Source organism: Rattus rattus, chromosome 1 (assembly GCF_011064425.1).
Source record: "Rattus rattus isolate New Zealand chromosome 1, Rrattus_CSIRO_v1, whole genome shotgun sequence".
NCBI classification, from domain to species: domain Eukaryota; kingdom Metazoa; phylum Chordata; class Mammalia; order Rodentia; family Muridae; genus Rattus; species Rattus rattus.
In genome coordinates, this window is record NC_046154.1 from 55,310,845 (window position 1) to 55,334,199 (window position 23,355).

Consider the following 23,355-nt stretch of genomic DNA (forward strand, 5'->3'; position numbering starts at 1 on the left):
AACATAGAAAAGAAAGAAAATCATTGATTACTGGAGGCTGAGTCGAGGCTGACTACACAATACTAAGAAATATCAAGAACTACAAAACCTATACAAATAGGTGGAAAATGAACAAGAAACTCTCGAAGACAGAGGGTTGTTCCACTGGATGGAAGGAGTTTTCAGAACTCCTAGAACCAAATGAAAATGAAAACATAACAGCTCAGAGCTTCTGGGATGTACTGACACCATTTACGAGAAGGACGTGGGTATGTGTGCCATGAAAGCAGTGTGTGAAGCCTGACAGCAAGGGGGGAAATGGAGGATGGGGAAGGGAAGGTACAGAGAAAGTTCTGGAAAGTCTGCACCCACAGAGCCTGCTTGACTGACAGGAGTTCAGTGGAGAGGCTGGAATGTGACCACTGGGCGGATGCTTGGTGACGTCACTGGGGAGACCCTTTCCTTTACCATCACACACTCGAGTTCCCAGGGAACTTAACAAAGAACGGGAGCACATGTGTAGGTGCTTAACGTGTCACGGCAGTTTAATATGGAAATAAAGTAACAAAACATTTAGCAATGAAAGTCTTCAAAGATTTTGTTAATGCTTTACACGTTTATCACTTACCTTCATATTTAAAATGATAACATTTTCCAAGCAATAAAACAGGTGAGTTTCTACTAAAATATGTCTTTGTTTTCAACACCCAACCTGCAAGGAGAGAAAGAAAGTTCTGGAGTTAAAATTAAAGAAAAAGCCCTATAGTATCTCTTTCCTTGTAGCTGACTGCAAGGTATGAATATGGATGTTTGGAAGTTACAAACTGGGCTGGAGAGATGGCTCAGTGGTTAAGAGCACCGACTGCTCTTCCAGAGGTCCTGAGTTCAATTCCCAGCAATCACATGGTGACTCACAACCATCTGTAATGGGATCTGATGCCTTCTTCTGGTGTGTCTGAAGACAGCTACACTGTACATGAATACATAAAATAAATAAATTCTTTAAAAATGTTTTAAGTAAATAAACTTGTTAGTTTAAACAAATTCCAGTCTCTTAACCATAATCTCCTCCTTATTAAACATGGAAGAGGAAAAAGTGATTTTGATATATTTTGGCAGGTCACAATGCTCTCCTGACACAAACTAGAAAGGCTGGAACTCTGATTATCAACTGTTTGAATTGTCTTCCATCTCAGGCATTTTAAAGGTGCAAAGTAGTTGAAAGCCCTGGAGAGGAAGTTGAGGAAAGCACGAAATAGGCTGGCCCACCTGGTAAAATCAGCCTCTGATGTAACTGTCTGATGTACACACGTACTCAGTCATCCCTTCTGGGCTTTCAATCCCCTGTCCTAAGCCCCAACTGAAGTCACAAACTCTAATTATCAAAATGGAAGAGAGAGGTGGTGTTCTCCTTGGCATCCATGATGGCAGGGACCCTTCTGAATCTTTGGTGAAGAGCAGTGGTGCCCTACAGTGCTGAACACTGACTGCCAAGCCTATGGAAACCCTGAATGCTAAGAGTGGGGTTGAATATGTCACAGTGGCATGTGTCAGTAAGGCCTGGACTCGGGAGCCTGAGGCAGGAGAATCACAAATTCAAGGCCATCTTGGTCTACACAGAGAGACTCTAGAAAAAAAGCAGAGTGGATGGTTTTCTAAACACAAGGGCATGTACAGACAGAATTAAAGTTAGCAGACATAGGTCTAACAGACTATTTGTGTCTACATTATACAGAGTTATTAACAAAAGTTTAAAACTCGGTTTTTATATTCCCTAAAGCACTTATACAAATAAAGAAAAATATGAACTAAAAGTTACAATGATTCAAGAAGAGTTCTCTGCTAGACAAGGAGACAGACAGGAAGTCAGACACTGTTCAGCCTTCGTTGGGCTTCACTTGATTTACGGTAAGGTGCTAAAAAAAGTTTCCCTGCTCACAGTCTTTCCCCTTCCCCTATCACTACCAAGTTAAACCCCGGTGGCTCGGCCTTGACAGATTTTCTGTTCAGAAGCATGTGATTGGACCAGCGAGACGGCTCAATGAAAAGCCTTCTGCCAAGCCTGACCTCTGACCAGAACCCACACGGTGAAAGGAGGAAACAAGGCCCACGGCCGTCCACTGACTTCCATATGTGTGCCCGGCGCACACACACCACACACACACACACACACACATACACACCACACACGCACACATACACACGCATGCACACACACACACACACTAAAAACGCTAAGGGGACAGAGAAACAGCTGGAGGTTAAGAGCAGTTGCTACTCTTCCAGAGAGCTCAAGTTCAGTTTCCCACTCCCATGTCAAATGGCTCCCGACTGCCTGTTACCCCAACTCCAGGGCATCTGTTGCCCTCTTCTGGCCTTCGGGTTCACAAAACCACACTCAGACATACATGCATACTTATCATTAAAATATAAAAGAATTTAAAAATAAATAAAAACGTTAAAACCATCCTGTTACTATGTATCAGACTTAGACTTCTCAGTCTCAGTGAAGACTGGGGTACAAATTAGATCTCTATTCTCCATCCCTACTGTGTGTGCCTCACTACTTGATAAAAATGTCTCCCAGAATGTCAGTCCATCGAAGTTCTACTCCTCTCAGAGTCGTCACTGGGGACGACCTCCCCGCTTTCCACTTAGATCTGGTTCTCTTCTAAACTCACTGACACGGGTATGTACCTGCTGTGTATACCAGGAACCAGGCTTGGGTTTCCCATGTATTATCTTTTATAAATATTAGATCAAAGCCCCACCACAGCAGCCATCTTTTCTCTCAAAAAGCAACAGGTTTCTGAGAATTCAGTAAAGACACGCTCAAGAACCAATCTTTAAAAAGAAACCTCTTACCGTCTCCCTCCCTGTGGTTTACTGTCCACCTCCATCTTCTGACTGACCGCTCTCCAATCTTTCCTCAGAAGAGGAAGAAAATGCGATCTGAGGCACTGCATGAGCTCACATCTAACAAGAACTTAGGGTCACAGTGTTTCACTGTCCCACATCAATCACAGGACACACATTCTCCCCTGCCCTTCTCTTCCCTGTGAGACCTCACAGCTGACTGATTTGCTCTATGCTCAGTACAGAAGACAGTCCAGTGCTTCTCAAAGGACCCTGACATTTTCTCTTTTCCTACAAGCTCATGAGAACTTGCATAGTTGAACACAGCAAAAGATTAACCCGTACACTGGACTTTCTCTTTTAACTATTTAGTTTTGGTTGACCATTTTCCACTCATCTTTATAAATGCGTTCACTGTATGAAACTCCTTGCCTATCTTTGCTTCAGCTTACTGATGCTAAATCAGGATACTATGGGGCAGACAGTAAAAAACTGAAGATACAAAATACAGAGCCATGGGGAAGCCGGGAAGCTTGGAGGAAGAGCAGGAATTAGCACTAACACATGTTTGAAAAAGCCATATGGAAACCTAATATTTTATAAATTTTCTTCACACACACACACACACACACACACACACACACACTCTCTCTCTCTCTCTCAAACCTTCCCCTTAACACCCAGGAATCATCACTAAAGAAGGAGCAGAAAGATGGTAAGAGAAGTCGGGAAAGACTGGGAAGGACTAGGGCAAGATAGTATCTTTTAAACATGGCGGAACCACTGCACTCGTGACCTCTCACAAGATCACAGCAGTCCCCACTCCAGCATGGAGGGGCTCACAGCCCTCACCCCTAGCTAAGCAGTTTACAGCTGATAGGCAAAGGTTGTTTTGGGTTTGTTTGTTTCAGAGCTGTGATTCCTCATAGGCTGGCCGTGCTCCAGTGGATGCACATCTGTGCATACAGAGGCAGCACAACACTAACTGGACTCCGTGGATCATGTAACAAAACTGGGAGTGGGATGGAGAGATAAGTAACCAGAGAGTTGGAGAGGTGAACCAGATCAAAATATATTATACACGTGTATGAAATTCTCAAAGAAGAAATAAAAATATCATGTTCAGAAAAATTATACAACCAGGTGTGTGGGCTCATACACCTCTAATCCCAGCACTTGAGAGGCAGAGGTAGACAGACGTCTGTGAGTTTGAGGCCAGGGTGGTCTACACGGTGAGTTCCAGGGCTGCGCAGACAGACCAGACCCTATATCAAAAAAACAAACGAAAACAAAAGCAGGGAGCCAACGGATAAGAGCCATAAATAACAATCTCTTACTTAATGCATTACTATTAATTATTAATAATTAATTATTATTTGTGTGTGGATATGTGAGTGGGACACACATGCCACGGCACCTGTAAAAGACAGAGGACTCTTGGTAGAGTCGGTTTTCTCAATAAATCACATAGACACTATTACCAATGGATTGGATGGAGCAGAAGAAAAACTATCAAATTGTTATGGAAGCACAAATGTTCTAGAATAAGCAAAGCAACCTTGAAAAAGAAAAATAAAGTTGGAAAACTGAGCCTCCAGTTCTACACTTGATGATAAACCTACAAAAATGGCAGCGCTGAGACGCTGGCAATACAGACTGACGTATGGTAAGTGAAACCAGACTGAGAGGGGCAGAGATAAACCATGCTGATCAGCTGACAAGGACCTCGGAAAACTCAGACCTTAGACATGTTGGCGGGGGTGTGAAATGACGCAGCTATTCTGGAAAGCAGTCTGGCAATTCTTCGAAAAGTTACATTCACTGCCCGGCATGACTCAGCATTAACGTTTCCTCAGCTGGTCCTGACTCAGCCTTAGAGATGTGGTCACACAAAATGCAGATGCTTCACTCCTTCTTTAAAAGGGGAACAAGAATACCCTTGGGAGGGAACAGGGAGGCAAAGTTTAGAACAGAAGTAGAAGGAACACCCATTCAGAGCCTGCCCCACATGTGGCCCATACATATACAGCCACCAAACTAGATAAGATGGATGAAGCAAAGAAGTGCAGGCCGACAGGAACCAGATGTAGATCTCTCCTGAGAGACACAGCCAGAATACAGCAAATACATAGGCAAATGCCAGCAGCAAACCACTGAACTGAGAACGGACCCCCCCCCCCGTAGAAGGAATCAGAGAAAGGACTGAAAGACTTTGAAGGGGCCTGAGACCCATATGAACAACAATGCCAACCAACCAGAGCTTCCAGGGGACTAAGCCACTACCCAAAGACTGTACATGGACTGACCTTGGGCTCCAACTGCATAGGTAGCAATGAATAGCCTAGTAAGAGCACCAGTGGAAGGGGAAGCCCTTGGTCCTGCTAAGACTGGACGCCCAGTGAACGGGATTCTTGTGGGGAGGGCGGTAATGGGGGGAGGATGGGGAGAGGAGCACCCATATAGAAGGGGAGGGTGAGGGGTTAGGGGGATGTTGGCCTGGAAACTGGGAAAGGGAATAACAATTGAAATGTAAATAAGAAATACCCAATTTAATAAAGATGGAGAAGAAAAAAAAGATGTAGTCACACAAAATCTGTACAAGACCATCCACAGCAACATTGTTCACAGAAACTCAACATTAACTGATGAAAACAGCATCAAAATGTCGGGTACAGACACCGATGAAAGATTACATACATATAAAAAGGAACCTCACATGGAACCTTAGTGCTAAGCTGCCTGAGGAAGGTCATGAGTTCAAAACTAACCCAAGCCAGGTTGTTAGGGACACTAAAGTTAGATGAGACCTTATCTCAAAAGGGGAAAGACCTGGGACTGAAGGGGTCTCTTAGGAATACATACAGTATTTGTTTACGTAGATAACTCACTAGGCAGACCAGGCCAGCCTGGAACTCCTGTCTCCACCTCCAGAATGTTGGGTGTATGGGTAGATCCTACCATGCCCACATTTCAATACAGAATATTTGAGTCTCTGATCTCAAGATTAGAATATAATCTTGTGAGTATATTCCACTGTCTTCAAGAGATTCTCATCAGCCCTGCTTACATTTCCCTAGTCCATGACTATTCCAGACATAATAAACTATTCCGTCTCAGGTAAGTTTACACAACACCTAAATCACAATACTTACTATATTTCATGTTGTTCCAAGCAGATATAAATTTAGTTTTTAGCTTGTCAACTTCATCTGTTCCTGAAGCCTCCATATTCAAATTCTAAAGAAAAAGCCATCACTTGATTCCATTCTTTTAGAAAATCCAATGTACTGAAAGAAAAAATAAGCAAATAAGTAATCAATACACATTAGATGGCACCACACTGCTGAAGATACTTAAACTATCAAATATAATTTAAACTGAAATAAGCAAAACCAGCTGAGGCTATAGCTCCATTGGTTGAATACTTGCTAGAATGCACAAAATGTGGATCTAATTCCAAGCACCACATAAATACAGGGGTGCATATCTGAAATCCCAGAATTCTGGAGGGAAAGAGTAAAAGATCAGAAGTTCAAGTTTGTCCTTAGCTGTGTAGTGAGTTTGAATCTGAGCTACAATGGCCTCATCAAAAAAGGAAGGAAGAAAGAAAGGGAAGGGGGGAGGGAGAGAAGATTTTTTCATTTCATATTTTTTCTAGAATATGACAGTTTACAAATATTTTAACTACAGAAAGTATATAAGTAACGTATGTAAATTAGAATTAACATAAAGCCAAACAATAGGGCCCCAATAGCTCACCAGTGAATGTATTCATTCAGGCGCTCACAAAGTGCCTGAAGAGCAGAGCTCCGCTCTAAAGCTTGCAAACGCACCCAAGCCTTCGCTGTAATTACAGAAGCTGCTTGGGTCCCTACCCAGGCTGGCTGCCTTCAGTAACTTCCACTTACACTGACTAAGTAGTCCTTGCTTCCGTGTAATGATGTCTAATTGTTTTGCTTTTGAAATTGTTACATTTTTTTAGGTAACAATTCTTCCTGTGTCAATACTGAAGCCTTTAAAAGGAAGAAGAATGGCTTAAATTGACAACAGAAAGTGCTTTTGGTTTTAAGTAAGAATGAATGGAACCTGAAAGGAAAGTTGAGATTCGGGATACGATCTGAGAGGTGAGCAAATTACAACAGGAAATGTTTGTGTTTATCCACAATAGCTTGCATTTTAGCTTTCAAGGAAAGCCTGCTTCACAGCCCATTGTGCTTTGGGGATCCTAAGTATCTTCTGGAAAACACTGGCAATCATTCTTCATCGCCATCCTATTTCACTGTATCAATTAAAAGTTACTAACTACACACCCTGAGGTACAAGGAACATGCAAAAAACAAATGTGTCAACAGAACAAGAAATATAAAACTGTGACTCCGGGGTGAAGTTAAAGGGTTAAAGGGGCGGGTACGAAGGCCCTGAAGCCCAGGAGCAGCTGAGTCAGGGGGGACAGATTCTGTGGGGGTTTGTTTGCTTAACTATAGCAGCACGGCAGCCTGGAGGAGAGACCGGAAAGAGCTGAGTTACAACTTCTCAAAAAGAAGGAAAAGAATCAGTAATAACTATATATTCAAACGGTGGAAGTCAACCATATACAAAATGCCAGTAATATTTTATGTGAAATCTCTACGAAATAAAAACTCTACCTTTGTAATTTATTTTTATTATTTAAGTTGTTGACCCCCAGATGACTTAAAAAAAAAATTCATAATCTTCTTTCAGTTTCATCCGGGATTGTAGGCATAAGGCGAAATGCTTAGCTGGGTCTCTTTCAAAATAACAAAATTAGTGAGACGTTCAGCAGGTAAAAGGAATTTGCTACCGACAACCTCAACTTGACTCCCAGAATCCACCTCGTTAATGAACAAAAATCATCTGAGAATTTTCCTGTGACCTCTACACATGTACTATACACACATAAGCAAAATAAATAAACAAATGAAAAACCAAATTCAAACACAAACTGTTGACACGAAAAGTTAATACATGAAATACAAGCACGACCCCTGGTTCAGTATTAAACTTTAAGGAGACGACCAAAACTGCCCCCACTGAAGTAGCTTGGAGTGAAACCATGACATGGGTAGCCTCGCTCACCACGTGCTCTACCGTGTTCTGCCACATGTTATCACCCAAATTAATAAGGTCTGAGGCCTCTGAAAGTGGTGATGCTAGAAAATGCTTCGAGAAACCTGGCCTGAGACAGGTGGTATCAATGAGGTAAAACCTCACAACGGCGCGGCGCGGCAGAGCTGCTGGCTGCTCTCGCAGGGGACCCGGTGCGCATCCCAGCACCCGTGTGGTGGCTCGCAAGCATCTCTAACTCTAAACCCAGGGGACCAGACATCCTCTTCTGGCTCTGCCGCAGCTACACACATGTGGTGGAGGCAAAACTCCCACATGCATAAGTTTTTTTCAAAAACTAAAAATTCACAGCTGCTTCTCTATTAATAAAACCCTTACTTATAAAGAGTCTGTCCGGAAGAACGAGGTCCAGGGCTGGCTGACAGAGGTTCAGTTGCTTTGAAAAGCAAGTTATAAATCCCGGTGGTGGGCAATTCCAAAGGACACCTACTGGAAGCTACAATGTCAGACTGAGGTTGCTCCTACCGGCTCTGTGAGTTAGAGTCAAAGAAACCTGTCTTCGAGCAACTGAAAAGACACTCAAAGGGAAAATGAAGAAACCCCGAGGTCAGGATGCAGCCCTGTTGGGGTTTAGCTTGGGCTAGGGTAGTGAGCTGCAAGCCATCCTGCAGACTGTGAATAGGGCAAAAGATTGATAAGAAACCCAACTAAAAGCACAAGCATAAACGCACGCATGCGTGCAGGCGCACACTCGCGCACACACACACACACACACACTCACACACACACAAACGCACACACGTGCACACACACACACACACACACACACACACACACACACACGCGCGCGCGCGCGCGCACACATCAGCACCTTGCTGACTTTGAAACCTGGTGAAATGAATTGTCGTTCAGTCATCTTTGAACCCAAAAACCATGAACCTGGCAATCAAATTACAAAATCTTCAGCTTCAAAGAGGCAAAGGCAAGCTGTGCAAAACCTCTGGAGACATGTCCACACAGTCCATGATCAGAGCCCGGGCTGGACCCGCACAGGGCACATAGTGGGAGATAATACGTTGTTGAACAGGTGTGGCTGGCCTTGCCTGCTGGTATACTACAGCTTTACAAAACTGCATACAACTGCTGGTGATGGCATGATGGCACACGGGAGGGGGAGGAGGAGGAGGTGGAGGTAGGCAGATCTCTGTGAGTTCGAGGCCAGCTTGATCAACATGGTGAGGTCTAGGATAACCAGGACTACATAAAGAGACCCTGCCTCAAAAAAAAAAAAAAAATGGTAATAATGGATTGGAGAGAATTTGAGTTCCAAATTGAATCAAGAACAGTAAAAGCTAAACACTATGTATATATAGGTGGTTTTTGCAAAGTATCCTGCTGAGGATTTCCCAAGGTCTCCCTATATGAACTTGGGAAGAAACAGAATACCGGAAGCTGATGTATAGCTAGTGTCATATACTTTAGGACCTTCAGTCATTTCCCACTAATTATTCTTACAATTCTGTGCTCGCTCTTTATAAATCTTGCATTTCACGCCATTAGAAATAACTTCTTCCTAAAGTAGAAGCATGGTCAGAACCTAAGAAAAAATTATAGTTGAACACGGACCATGTTTAAAGTAAAAAATATTTAAGATATTTAAATGTGCTTCCTTCTTGATATACTCTGGTTAAGATTAACTGAATAAATGGTTTGCTTTCATGTGCAAATAAATAGTTCTAATCTCTAGACCCAACAGCACTGAGTTACTTAGGAACTTGTCCTCAGTACTATCATTGTGTTTTCAGTCTCCATTTACTCACAGGGGGAGACTAAGTCTAAGTCCCCAGGCCCTCGCAGACCTGGGACTTCCCGATAACTGATTAGTTTCTGCTGTCAGGAGACAGTTGTCTGTCCAGCCATCTGAGGGACAGCTTCTCCATCCTGCTAGCAGGGCAAACTAAGTTCATGCTCCTGATCTGAGTGGACCTGTGACACCCCAAAGGTCTGCTATGGCAACAGAGGCAGTCGTTGATGTGCTGAGCACACCTTACTCTGGGTCAGCCGCTCATCAGAGATGAGGACTGAGATTTGTTTTCTTTCTTTTTACATACCAGAATATGCACGGATTTAATACCTGTGATTTGAAAATAGGCATAACTTTATGAGACCAAACTCCAGGTGTTCCCCTCTAAAAATGTTCTCCTAACCCCCTCTTCTGAAGTAAGAGGACTTGAGAGCCGCTCTTTCATTTTTCTAAACATTTTATTACGATTAGTTTTCTTAAGATTAGTCCAGTCAGGAGTTGGACAGATGACTCCAGCACTCCAGAGCACTGTCTGCTACTGTGAAGCAGTTCCCAGCACCCACACGGTGGCTCACAGCCATCTCTAACTCCAGTTCCAGGGAATCCAGCACCAACTCTTGGCTTCCACATGGTGCTTTCCATTTAGGAAGGCAAGACTCAAGGAAATTACTGAGATCTTTTTGTTAATTCACTAATGTAGTTTCACCTTCAAATAAGGGTAGCCGAGCCCAGGAGACAGCTGAGTGAGTACAGAGGCTTACTGGGCAGAGCAGGGGACCTAAGTTTCACCTCCAGGCCGCAAGGCCAACTCCCCAAAGTTGTCTTCTGTCACCTGCACTCTCAGCACGCGCGTGCGCGCGCGCGCGCACACACACACACACACACACACACACACACTTTATTTTCAGGAAAACATTGAATATTTGTCTTATTGTAAGATTCTGAACTCTCTTGCCATCCCCATTTCCCTTCCCAGCAACTTCCCTAGGTTTTGTTTGTTTCAAGAGTCCCACTATGGAAGCCCAACCAGCCTGGAATGTACCACCCTCCTTCTGAGTACTGGGAGGACAGGCGTGTGCCACCCTGTCTGGACACAATTTTAAAAATTAATTAAACTAGTCTGTGCAAACTTCATGCATGTAGAGGGCCAGCCTCTCTGACGGCTGAAGCAGAAAGGCCACCTGGGTTAAGTTCAAGGCCGGCCTGGTCTACTTAAAACACTGATTTAAAGAAGGGGGAAATCATTTCATTAGCCTAGAAAGCATAGATAATAGACCCTTTCTGGTGTATTTCATTCCCTCCAGTGTGTAATGCCTGGCCTGACTGGCCCTGTGTCAGACTGATTTTTATTCTAAACAATTGATGTTAAATACTCAGTCTGAAAAAGCATCAAAATAACAACCACTTCTCAATTGCTGGATGACTGCAAAATACACCTCAGTCCCAGTGCGCATGCGTACATGACTGAGCACCGTCCCCATGCCTATATGGGGAAGCATGCACATACATGGGTGCAGGAGCCTGCGGAGGCCAGAGGCACCAGATCTTCCTGGAGCTGCAGTTCCAGGCGACTGTGAGCCAAGGTGGGTGGTGGAACAGAACTTGAGTGCTCTGCGAGGCCAGTCTATGCTCTCCTCTCTGAAGCCACCTCTTCATGCTCATGTATTTTATTAATAAACAGAAATCCCTTCTCAGCTATCACCTCTGTGCCCTGATCTCTCTCTTCATCTCCGTTTTTTATTTATAGAGATACTCACACTGCACCCACATCTACTCCCTCCCACACCTGCCAGTCAGCTATTTTTATGCTCTGAGCTTAAACTCAAGAAAATGCAAATCCTCCTGAAATGACACCTAAGAGTCCAGCACACTTAGCACAAAAGAGGCAGGGGTGTTAATAGCTACTGCAGCTGTCTCCTCTTAGAGCTAATGGACAAGATGAAGGCACTAAAACAAAACTTTAAAAGAAAAGAAAAAGAAAAAATTCCAAACACAAGATAGAGAGTACCTGTATTCTCAGAACACGCTTAGAAAACAATGAAGGACCAATAGCAAAATGAATAGTATAAGAGCTTTGCCCCGAGAATGCATCTAGTAAATACTGTGAGGGTTCCTCATATCTTCCATGCAAAAACATTTTGTTGATACAGTTCTTTCATAATGATTGCCTAAATGAAATGCAATACTCAAACATCATCTTAAATCCAAATGGTAGAGAGGAATCTGAGTCCTAAGCAGAAGCTCATTTTCCACACCTGTCTTGTGGCTGAGGTGCACACCTGTGCTGTGCTGTACACACACACACACACACACACACACACCTGTGTCATGGCTCAGGTGCACACCTGTGCTGTGCTGTACACACACACACACACACACACACACACACACACACACACACACACCTGTGTCATGGCTCAGGTGCACACCTGTGCTGCACTGTCCACGTCATGCTCACAGACTGTGCAAAGTCTTCATCATAACCACCCTGCGTGGAACACATGGGCTGAAATGAACCCAATGGTTTACTTGAAGGCTGTTGTAAGAACATCAATGAGGAAGCTGAAGAGGTGGCTCAGTGGTTAAGAGCACTTGTTGCTCTTGCAGAGCACCCAGGCTTAGCTCCCAGCACACACTGGACAGCTCCAGACCCTGTAACTCAAGTCCCTGGGACTATGGCGCTCTCTTCTGGCTTCTACAGCCATGTGCATGTGGTACACATACAGACAAGCAGACACACACATACACATAAAATACAAATAAATAACTTTGTAAAGGGTTCTTAGGGGTTAGAGAGATGCCTCAGCAGTTAAGAACACTCACTGCTCTTGCAAAGGACCTGGGTTGGATTCCTAGCACCTACATGACAGCTCATAGGCATCTATAACTCAAGGTCCAGGGGATCCAGTGCTCTCTTTTTGCCTTTGAGAGTACGAGGCACACACACACACACACACACACACACACACACATGGTAAACATACATACATATAGGCAAACACTCATATATGTAAAATGAAAATAACAGAAACCCTAAAAAGGAAAAGAATAAGTAGTCGTCTTTCCTTCAAAACATTAAAAAGACACCCAAGGCTATGCAGAGAAGCCCTGCCTCAAAAAGAAGTTATTAATATCTGGACTATCTGAAGATAGCCTTATTGTCTTGATTTTATCTCCAATATATACTTAGTATTTGCTACACTTTGATTAATAAATGTTATGTCAGGATCTCAGTAACTTCTGATCAATTCGAGTCAACTACAAACACTTGAAGATTTTATACTTAAAATGCAGCTTGCTGAGCTGTTAAATATTCAGTCTGTACATAAAAATCAACACTGTAAGAACTGAGGCTTACACAAATATCCAGACTCAAAAAGAACTTACAGAATAGCTAATAACCAGACAGCGTTGAAATCATGAGTAGCTCTCAATCACTGGTCCTTGTGTGATACACTCCAGCCCATCAGTGACTTCTCTTAACCAATGATGCTTGGTAGAAAGGAGTAGCAAAAGAGAAAATGTGGAAGTCTAAAAGGCTTTAAATGGATCCCGTTCAAATTGCAAAGCCCCTCAATCTGCTTTCTGGTTCACACTCACCTATCACAAGTCATTACCCTAATCAAGAACCCAGCATTAACCCACAGAAATGAGCCCTCCTTTGCAACACCCTTGCCAGCCAAACCTCCTTAGCCTCTGACTGAACTTCCAGATCAAGGTACTTCATGAGTACAAAACCCAATATACAGTTATAACCGTAAAGGCCCAACGCTGTTTTAAACTGTTCATTCTCCTGTGAACTGTTCTAGAGAATTCATGTTAACTTCAGGATATTTGCTCATGTTTAACAACTACATTTCCTTGAAAGATAGTTAGTATATGGTAGGCTAGGGTGATGACTCCATTCATAAATTGCTTGCCTGGCAAGTATGAGAACACAAATTCAGTCTCCAGAAACCACATAATATGGCACCAGAATTCTCCCCTATGATTTCCAATAACTGGTCATGCTTCAGCCCTTAGAAACTAATTCTTCTTCAACTCGAAATCCCAGCTAGTGTGGGTTGGTTATTTGTTTTGTTGTTTTGTTGTCTGTGTGGGTGGTGGTGGGTTTTCTGTCTTTGAGGCAGGGTCTATGTAATCCTGGCTGCCCTGGGAACTTGCTATGTAGACCAGGCTGGCCTCTTACTCACAAGGATCCCCACCTGCCTCTGCCCCCACATGCAGTCTCCAGCTGATTATTTTAAAACACCCTACCTAATCCCATCCAATCTTCTCTTTTCCACATGGATGAGCCCCAGTTCCTTCAACAGATCAGAAGGCTGTAAATAATGAAGGCCTGACCAAAGTACTGATGAAGGGTTAGAAACGGGATGCTAGCAGAAAGCTGAAATGGTGGAACTGACCATACAGCTAGAATGGGTCACGAAGGTACGCACACATAAGACAGATTCCTAAATAACACAAAGATCTGACATCTAGGAGGACAATGCTCACACTAACAGAAACAAGAAACCAAATGGAGGAGGCTAAGTTTAAAACAAGATATAGTAAGGATCTGGGGACATAGCTCAATGGTTAGGAGCACTGGCTGCTCTTGCAGAGGACCCAGGAGCTACATGGCAGCTCACGACCATCCATAACTCTAATCCCAGGAATCCAACATCATATTCTGGCCTCCCAAGGCACCAGCCATGTATGTAGGGCACAGATTAGCATGCAAGCAAAACACTCATTCGTAGATAGATAGATAGATAGATAGATAGATAGATAGATAGATAGAGATGATAAATAAAATTTTAATGAAATAAGACATTGAGTTTGAAATTTGTAAGAAATATGGATATACTCTTTCCCATATTATCTTTCATTGGTCACTTTTACCCAGAAAAGCTTCACAGGTGTTGAGGGCAGTAACTACATACCATTTATATACAAAATATCTCACTCATTCACCAATCAATTTGAGAAGCAAAGCACTAAGGGAATAATTCAAGCCGTGAAACTCAGCTCCTGCCTCCTTAGATGGTAATATACTAAATGGTCATGTATCACACAGGGATACAAAGTGTAACAGGGCAGAAATATTTCCCCTTCTCAGTGAGAGCATCACACAAACAGTATCACAGGACAAACACAGTTACAACTGCACTGTTCAGATACAAAAACCAAAGACATACAAATGCATCTTTCTATTCTGAACATAATGCAGGAAAACACATAACACTCAGGAATGTGTTAGTATTCTCAACAATTGTGTCCATTGTTAAAGAGTGTTGCCTGAATTGTGTCATCTCTCCAAAGAAGAACATTGTTTCAATCGCTTTGCCTTTCAAATAGAAACAGCTGGGTTTTTTAAATGATTCTTATTTTTAAATAATATTGCAGCAATTGTGAAAGATACCCACAATTTTGAATCCTTACAAAGGTAAAAACAACTATAAGCTATATGTTCTTAGTGGATATAACTGCTCCTGAATTCTCTAGAACTACATACTATGATAAAGTTTACATTATAACGTCTACTTTAGTAGTTTTGTAAATGACTGATTTGATAATCTATTAAAAAGTAGTTTACTAGATACCTATTTTAAATTGAGAATATAACTTTGAAGACAATAGTCTAGGGTCATAAAATGGCAAAGTAACCTTTATTTCCTAGATGTGTTGTTGGGCACAATGATGAGCTAGTAATCTTAAAACCTTATGTGTGTGTTACAGAATAGAATGGATAAGCAAATATGTTGATACGGTTGAGAAGCCCAATTCTCCCTATAGTAAAATACACACACACACACACACACACACACACACGAGAACATATGGGAGAAAGAGATGAACTGAAGAAGTGAAGAAAACTCTTCCTTGCTGAACTTGAACAGAAACTATTCTATGAACTCATGGTTTCTTTTTAAAAGAGTACAGATGAGGGGTTGGGGATTTAGCTCAGTGGTAGAGCACTTGCCTAGCAAGCGCAAGGCCCTGGGTTCGGTCCCCAGCTCCGAAAAAAAAAGGAAAGAAAAAAAAAACTGCAAAAAAAAAAAAATTGTAAAAGAGTACAGATGAGTGGCTGTTTAAAAGGTTTAGAAACAAAAATACCAGTAGCATATTCAATGCCCAGATCTTGGTTTCTTAAGTATCAACTCACAGTAAATAATCCAGGACTTTATGGTTAAATAGCTGATTCCAGATCTCCAGCAGAAACTGGACCAGATGAGCACAGAACATCTTACAGTGCAAAAGTATAAGAAAATGTTCAACACCCGATGAGAACATATCCAAAGGAAATGGGAACAAGCTTGAAGGCTGCCATGGACCAAATCGGAGATAATTTATCATCAAAACAAACAAAAAGGTGGTGGGGCTAGAGAGATGGCTCAGTGGTTAAGAGAGCACTGACTGCTCTTCCAGAGGAGCCAGGTTCCCAGCATCCACATGATGGCTCTCAACCATCTGTAACTCCAGTGTCAGGAATGACACCTGATACTGGACCTGACACCCTGTCCTGGCCTCAGAAGACACTGCATGCACATGGTGCACAGACATACATGCAAATAAGCACTCGTTTAAAAAACCTAAAAAAAAAAAATGAAAACAAAAACAAAAACAGAATGACGGCAACAGATTATAATGCGCTGCAAAAATGTTTTTAAGAATTCTTAAATCATGGAGGGAAGTCAAATCAGCAGCTAAGGGCAGGTGGGAGCGAAACCTGGAGGTGGGAACTAAAGCAGAAATCATGAAGGAACAGTGAGTACTGGCTTGCTTCTCTACACAACACACAAATACCCGCCCACAGTAGCACTGCCCAGTGGGATGGCCTCCCACATCAGTCATCAATCAAAGATATACCTCCTACACGTGCCCATAGGGCAGTCTGTTGACGGCAACTCAACTGAGGTTCCTCTTCCCAGGCCACAATAAAACTAACCAAGACACCCAGAACCTAATTGATTGGAGGGGATCAGACCTATTGATTCTGTGAGGTACTCTGCAAAAATAATTTGGTTTGTATTCAAAAAATACCAATTGCCTTTTAAGGTAAGGACAGAGGGAAGGAGGGAGGGAGCAGGAGAGGAGGAGATGTTCTCTGCAAAAGAAAAAAAGAGAGAGGAGAAGCTAATGGAAGAGCAACTGCCCACACGAGCAGGCCAGATGCCCTAGGTCTGGGTTCTAGCACTGCAAAAGTAAAGGACAAAGAGAAAAGAAAACAGAAATATGACAACTCAATATATTCCATGAAGTATAACTAGATTAAGGTATAGTAATATTGTTGTCCTGTTTGGGAAAAGTCGGGGTTTTGAATATTGATGATACGATAGATAACATGAAGGTTAAGGTTCTGTGGTGTATTAATGGTGGCTTGGTCATAAGAAAATGACCTCATTATCAAATCTGCCTGAGGAAACATTTAGAAGGGATGTGTCATAATGGTGTCATCTTACTTCCGAACAGCCCAGTAAGAAAGGAGCATCTGTGAATGTGGAAATACTGAAAGCGAATCCACAATAACAAAGCTCCAGTGAGGGCTAGTGCTCAAGCTAACAACCTAAGCCTGGGCTTCGAGGAAAAGGTAGACGTTAGGTTGACCTTACAGCGGCTTAACTGCTTCCTCCACTACCCATGAGGACTTACGGGAATGACAATTCTAACAATTGATAAGTAATCACAAACCAATCCAACACTTGCCTGAGAACCCTGTGCTAAGTCATCTCAGGACCATAATGAATAGAAAAGGCTAAATTAGATAACGTTTTCTCCAAAGCCAAATACCAACTGCCAAGCAATACAGCTGAAGCACTGTCACCAAAGTCACATGATCTCAGAATATGCACGCTAATAACAATCACCAAAACTGCACCAGGGACGCTGGGGAGCCTGGGCGCACAGCAGCTCTCCTGACCTTATGACAAGGATAAGGCCAGCTCTACTAGTCTCAGTGTCTAAGCTCTTCTGCACAACTCTGTATGGCTGTACTCTGGTACGTAACAAGAGACGCTCAATTCAACTATACTGACTCCAAGCCCAATTACTCTGTAATATACTCCACACTACCCCTCTACATTACCACGATGCGAAATATGAACTCAAAACTGACTGTACTGACTCAGGACCCATCAAAAAGCACACACTTGAGAGGTCCTGAAGGAAAAAGGTTCTATGTACATGTGTATTCATATAAGAACCAAAGTGAAGTCAGAATTTAGCCAGATGCCCTATTTACTGCCAAATCTCAACACAAAAAAGTAAAAAGGTTATTTAATAAGGTACCACTCAGTGTCTTAGTTAGGATTTATTGTTGGGAAGAGACACCATGACCACAGCAACTTTTATAAACAAAAACAGTTAATTGGGGATGGCCTATGTTTTCAGAGGTTTGATCCATTATTTTCATGTGGGAAGCATGGCGACACACAGGCAGACATGGTACTGAGAGGTAGCTGAGAGTTCTACATCTGGATCCTCAGGCAGAGAGAGAAACACCAGGCCAGGCTTGAGCATTGGAAACCTCAAAGCCTACCCTCAGGGACACAAATCCTCTAATGAGGCCACACCTACTTTAACAAGGCCTTGTGTCTAATCCTTTCAAATGATGCACTCCCTATAAGCCTTGGCGGGGAGGGGAGTGCTGAGGGAGGGGATTTACATTCAAACCACTGCACTCAAACTATTGTAAATGGTTTTACTATGTCACATGCAAATTCAAAACAGGTGCTGACATATTTCCAGATTCTTTCATCTATAGCTCCCCGCTTTTGCCTTCAAGGATAAAAATACCAAAAGAATCTGAGTGACATTCCATTATTCTAATATACTAAACTCAGGAAGCAGAGGCAGGCCGATCTGTATGGGCTTGAAGCGATTCCAGTTTACACAGTAAATTCCAGGCTACATAGTGAGACATTATCTTACACACACACACACACACACACACACACACACACACACACACACACACACACACAAAAGCAATGACATACAAGAAAAACATTTAAGTAAAAACATTAATCTATAACATCACTGTCACAATAAAAATATCAATAGCAAAGGTTTATTCCTAAAAACCCGATCTTTCACTGATCTCTATCTCAAAGAATTCACCACCGCCCACCGTGCACAAGACCTTTGTCTTATAGCTAACTGCCAAGGGGTAGTCACTGACGTCATCGTCTCCCTCACCTCTCACATCCACTGGCTTCTGCCCTGACTACCCTTCTCCAGGTTGTCTCATCCGCAAGTAGGCTATCCCAACTCTCTCCTTACTGGGCTCTCCCACCTTCAGGTCCTTTTGTAAGAGCACTTGACACAGCTGTAACTTCAAATGTGACTCTCTGGTGTACGCCTGCCCTCTCTATTACACAGACATTTTGATTTTGATAGACTACTCACTGTGCTGGCTGGTTTTATGTCAACTTGACACAAGCTGGAGTTATCTGAAGAGAGGGGACCTCAATTGAGAAGATGCCTCCATAAGATCCCGCTACGAGGCATTTTCTTAATTAGTAACTGATGGGGGAGGTCCCAGTCCACCGTGGGTGGTGCCATCCCGAGGTTAGGGGTCCTTGGTTCTACAAGGAAGCCGACTGGACCAGGTATAATGAGCACCGCAGAAAGCAGCACTCCTTCATGGCCTCTGCATCATTTCCTGCCTCCAGATTCTGCTAAAGATAGACAACAATGTAGAACTGTAAGTCAGGTAAGCCCTTTCCTCTCCAACTTGCTTCTGGTCATGGTGTTTTGTCACAGCAATAGAAACTAGGCACTCGCTACACTGTGACCTAGAAGAATGCCTAGTTAATAAATAAAAGCTATATGTGAGATAAAGACTACAATGGATTCATAAATAGTCCTAAAAATAAAAATAAAGTGGTTATAAGGCTCAGCTCACTTTCCAACATAAGAAATACCTAATGACATAAATTCTGGTAACAGAATCTTGCAACTTAACTCTGAAACCAAAACATATCATATAGTCGACAATCATAGCCTGTTTAATTGACGGTAACTCATAAAATAGTAAATTCTGACAATTATGTAAATCCTATGATTTGATCAGAAACAGGTGAATCTCCAAGCCACCTTCCTGGTCTACGTCTTCAAAGCTGCCAACCAGCCATCCTGGTCTGTAAGCTGCTAGCCCAGCCCACAACTCAATGGCAAACACACGGTGCAGGTCACCAACAGCTCTCGGATTCCTTCCATTCTCGATGTAATCCTTGGGAAGTGTGCAGCTCAGCACTTCACATCTGAGTCTTGTCTCTCACTCACTGAAAAGAGTTTTCTTTGAATGCAGACATTGTGTACCTGCTACGTGCATGACAGCTGACGACACAAGGCGGTCGACACTGGTGTCTTTCGAATCTCTAGCCTCCACAATTCAGCTAAAATCTCTAAAGATTTGTTCACTTAATGCTTCCACCTGAAATCACTCTCCTCATAACTTAAAGCAATCTCTGCCCACTACTTAAGATAGATGAAACCCTGTCACAGGATGGTAGATGATAGCTATATAGATGGAAGGATACATGGAGTTAAATATGGATGAAGAGATACATAACAGATAAATGAATATATAAACAGAAAGATAGAAATGGATAGATATAGAATGACCACTGAGCACATATTTGCTGAACCAATGCTCTTTGTGCATCCCAAGATAACGAACAAGTCTTTGCAGCTTTGGTGCATTGAGAAGCATCAAAAAGAACTGGACTTGGGGCTGGAGAGATGGCTCAGTGGTTAAGAGCACTGACTATTGTTCCAAAGGTCCTGAGTTCAATCCCCAGCAACCACATGGGATCTGTAATGGGATCTGATGCCCTCTTCTGGTGTGTCCGAAGACAGCTATAGTGTACACATACATATTTAAAAAATAAAAAATAAAAATAAAAAGAATTGGACTTAAACTCTTTGAGCTTTAGTTTCTCCATTTGCAAGACATCAAAAATGATAGCTCACTGAGCTCACAGAATGTGGCGATAATGCTTTGAAATCATACAATAGATGAGCCATGGAGGCAAGGCGATCTGACCAATAAATGTCATCATTTCATTAAATAGTAAGAACCCAATAACTGCCTAGGAAATGACTGAAGTCTCAGGAAAACGTCAACTTGAAACTCAAAACTCTCAGAAAAACAGATTTTTAAAATTATGTAGTTGTGTAGCTTCTTACCTTTTTTCCAATAAAGAATTTTATGAATGGATGAATTCTGAAAATGAATTTTGTTGGGTTTTGGTTTTTTGTGGAGGTCATTTTTTTTTTCTCTTTTGGTTTGGCGGTTTAGGGTTTAATTGTTTTGTTATGGTCGGAGGCAGAGTTTCACTCTATGGCCCAAGCTGACCTAGAACAAACTATGTACCCCAGCCTGGCCTCAAATCCATGGAACCCCTCCTTCCTCAGCCTCCTGAAAGGCGGAATTACAGGCATGCACCAGTTCTAAAATAATATACATCTATAAACATAACTGAAAGTATTTCAGATTGATTAGAAATAATCCTAACTCAGGAGTATATGTTTTAATCTTTTTGATAGTTATAAATTGTATCTCTTAAAGAAGAATGACACTAGACACAGGCCTATAAACCCAGCACTCTGGACACTGAGGAGGGAAGACAGTTGCAGTCAGCTCAGGTTGCAGTTAGACAGTTTTAAAGCAAAGCAAAACAGCATTCGAAACACTGTAACACCATAATTAGAAGGGGAGCTGTGAAAGTCACTTAAATTACTTAAATTATAGGGTTCCCAGAAAATAAGACACAAAATATCTCTGTGTATAACTAGTAAATAGTAATATAAAAATGTTTACCAATGCTATCAAACTATTAAGAACAAAGCTTCAAAAAAAGAGTTTCACAAAACATTTTTCAACATATCAGCATTGGGGCTGAAGAGTTGGCTCAGTGGTTACCAGCATTGGCTAATTTTGTATTTTTATAGATGACCTTGGTTCGATTCCCAGCACCCACATGGTGGCTCACAATCATCTGCAACTCCAGTTCCTAGGATCAGGTGCCCTCTTCTGACTTCAGGGGGCACCAGGCACACACACAATGAACAGACATATGTGTAGAAAAACACTCACATAGCAAAACATTCTTTTAAAAACATATATGCATTCCATTTTATAGATTAATTAATTAAGTGCCCTTAAACTCATTTTACTCACAATGCCCGGTTGGTAACTTCAGTTGTCAAATTCTTACGGCAGGTGAACCAGTCAATTAGCTTATGACACTACACTAATTTGGACTCTTCCCTGTTTGGAAAAATAAAAGCTTTATAATTTGAAACTCAGAAAATACATTTCAAAGCCTTTCCAATCCCTCTGGGCACTTCAAAAGACTCATAATCTAATTAAAAACCACAAAAACAGGGCAGCAAAGATCTCTCCTTTGTGTCTATCTGCTATCAGCTGACACGAAATCAATTCCCAACTCCTGAGGGAATGTAAGGTCAGGAAAGGTAAACAAACAGAAGGAAATCTTCACCTAAGTAATTCAAATATTAAAAAGCCATAACACAATACTTAGCTCCGAGGTCGCGACGAACCCCATGTGGTAAAGTAATCAATAAAAAACAAAAATATAAGACAAAAACCCTGAGAAATATAAACTCAAGCAGAGTCACGCTTAGCTGACCCCAGTGACGTCGGGTCATCGCACGGAAGATTGAATTCTGAGTTTCCAATTTCAAAATCCCTCAGATGTGGGTGTGAGAATGAGCAAAAGCCAGACTATGAAGTCAGCAGTATTAGTACAGCCACGGTATCTAGTGCTACAGATTGCGGTTACAAACAACCAAAGGGGCAATGGGGCTACAAATGAACAGATTGAGATCTAACATTTCCCACACACATACACTTTTTGTTTTAAATGAAGAGAAACTGAGCAGTGAAGATCAGTGGCACAGGAAGAGTCAATGGGATAAGGCAGCTTGGGAGAAACCTCTCCTGGTCAAGAAGGACAGAACAGCTGGCCACTGGAAGGCTTAACAGTTCAAAGGGCGAGGAGGAGTCAGAAGATAACCCGCAGGAGGAAGCTCCAAAACCCTCCAGGAACCTAGACGGTTGGCCACGAGTCTGCACCTAGGGCAGGGCCCCCCCAGAACCGGCCATTCGGAGACTACAAACACCAAGCTCCAACCTTCTCCACTCCGCCAGCCTCAAGCGATCCCCTCGGCGACACAGGACTGAATAACTGTACTGCTACGCAGGAGTCCGCACACCAGCACACGCTCAGGCTCCAGCAGCCGCTCGGAACAGCGCGTACGCACCGCGGGACCTGCGGCACGCGGCCCTGCGCGGCCACCGTAGCACAGGACTCCGAAGCCTCCGTAGGCCGCGGTCCTGAAGACAGCCCTGTCCGAGACCCTAAGCTCCCAGGCTGCAAACTCAGAGCCTAGCGCCGTGTATTTGTGAGCGGCAGGCCTGTGTTACAGCTGTCCCTCGTAGCTGTAACTACTGCACTTCAGCTACCAGCCGCCACGCACCGTGAGCGCCTGCGGTCTCGGACTACAAGATCCAGCATGCACAGAGCTCTGGGTCCTTAGGACCAAACCCACATCTACTCCGAGGCAAGCTGTGGTAGGGGTATTGATTACATCCAGGTGGAGCATCTAGGGACGTGTGC

At 42.7% G+C, this 23,355-nt stretch overlaps 1 protein-coding gene across 4 annotated transcripts in view; it reads right to left on the reverse strand.

Annotated features, from left to right (window-relative positions):
- The window catches only part of Atg4c (autophagy related 4C cysteine peptidase), a 72,545-nt gene extending 49,401 nt beyond the window's left edge, over positions 1–23,144 (reverse strand). The window contains exons 1-4 of one of the 4 annotated variants that reach the window (XM_032901784.1): positions 22,870–23,141; positions 21,894–21,983; positions 5,988–6,122; positions 608–691 (exon numbers count right to left, since the gene is read on the reverse strand). In XM_032901784.1, coding sequence (XP_032757675.1) covers positions 608–691; positions 5,988–6,063 — 160 coding nt within the window. In that variant the 5' untranslated portion in view covers positions 6,064–6,122; positions 21,894–21,983; positions 22,870–23,141. Of the gene's footprint in view, positions 1–607; positions 692–5,987; positions 6,123–13,111; positions 13,548–21,893; positions 21,984–22,869 lie in introns of those variants that run through there. The other 3 variants (XM_032901783.1, XM_032901785.1, XM_032901786.1) reach the window with 3 other exon arrangements.
- Positions 23,145–23,355: the final 211 nt, after the last annotated feature.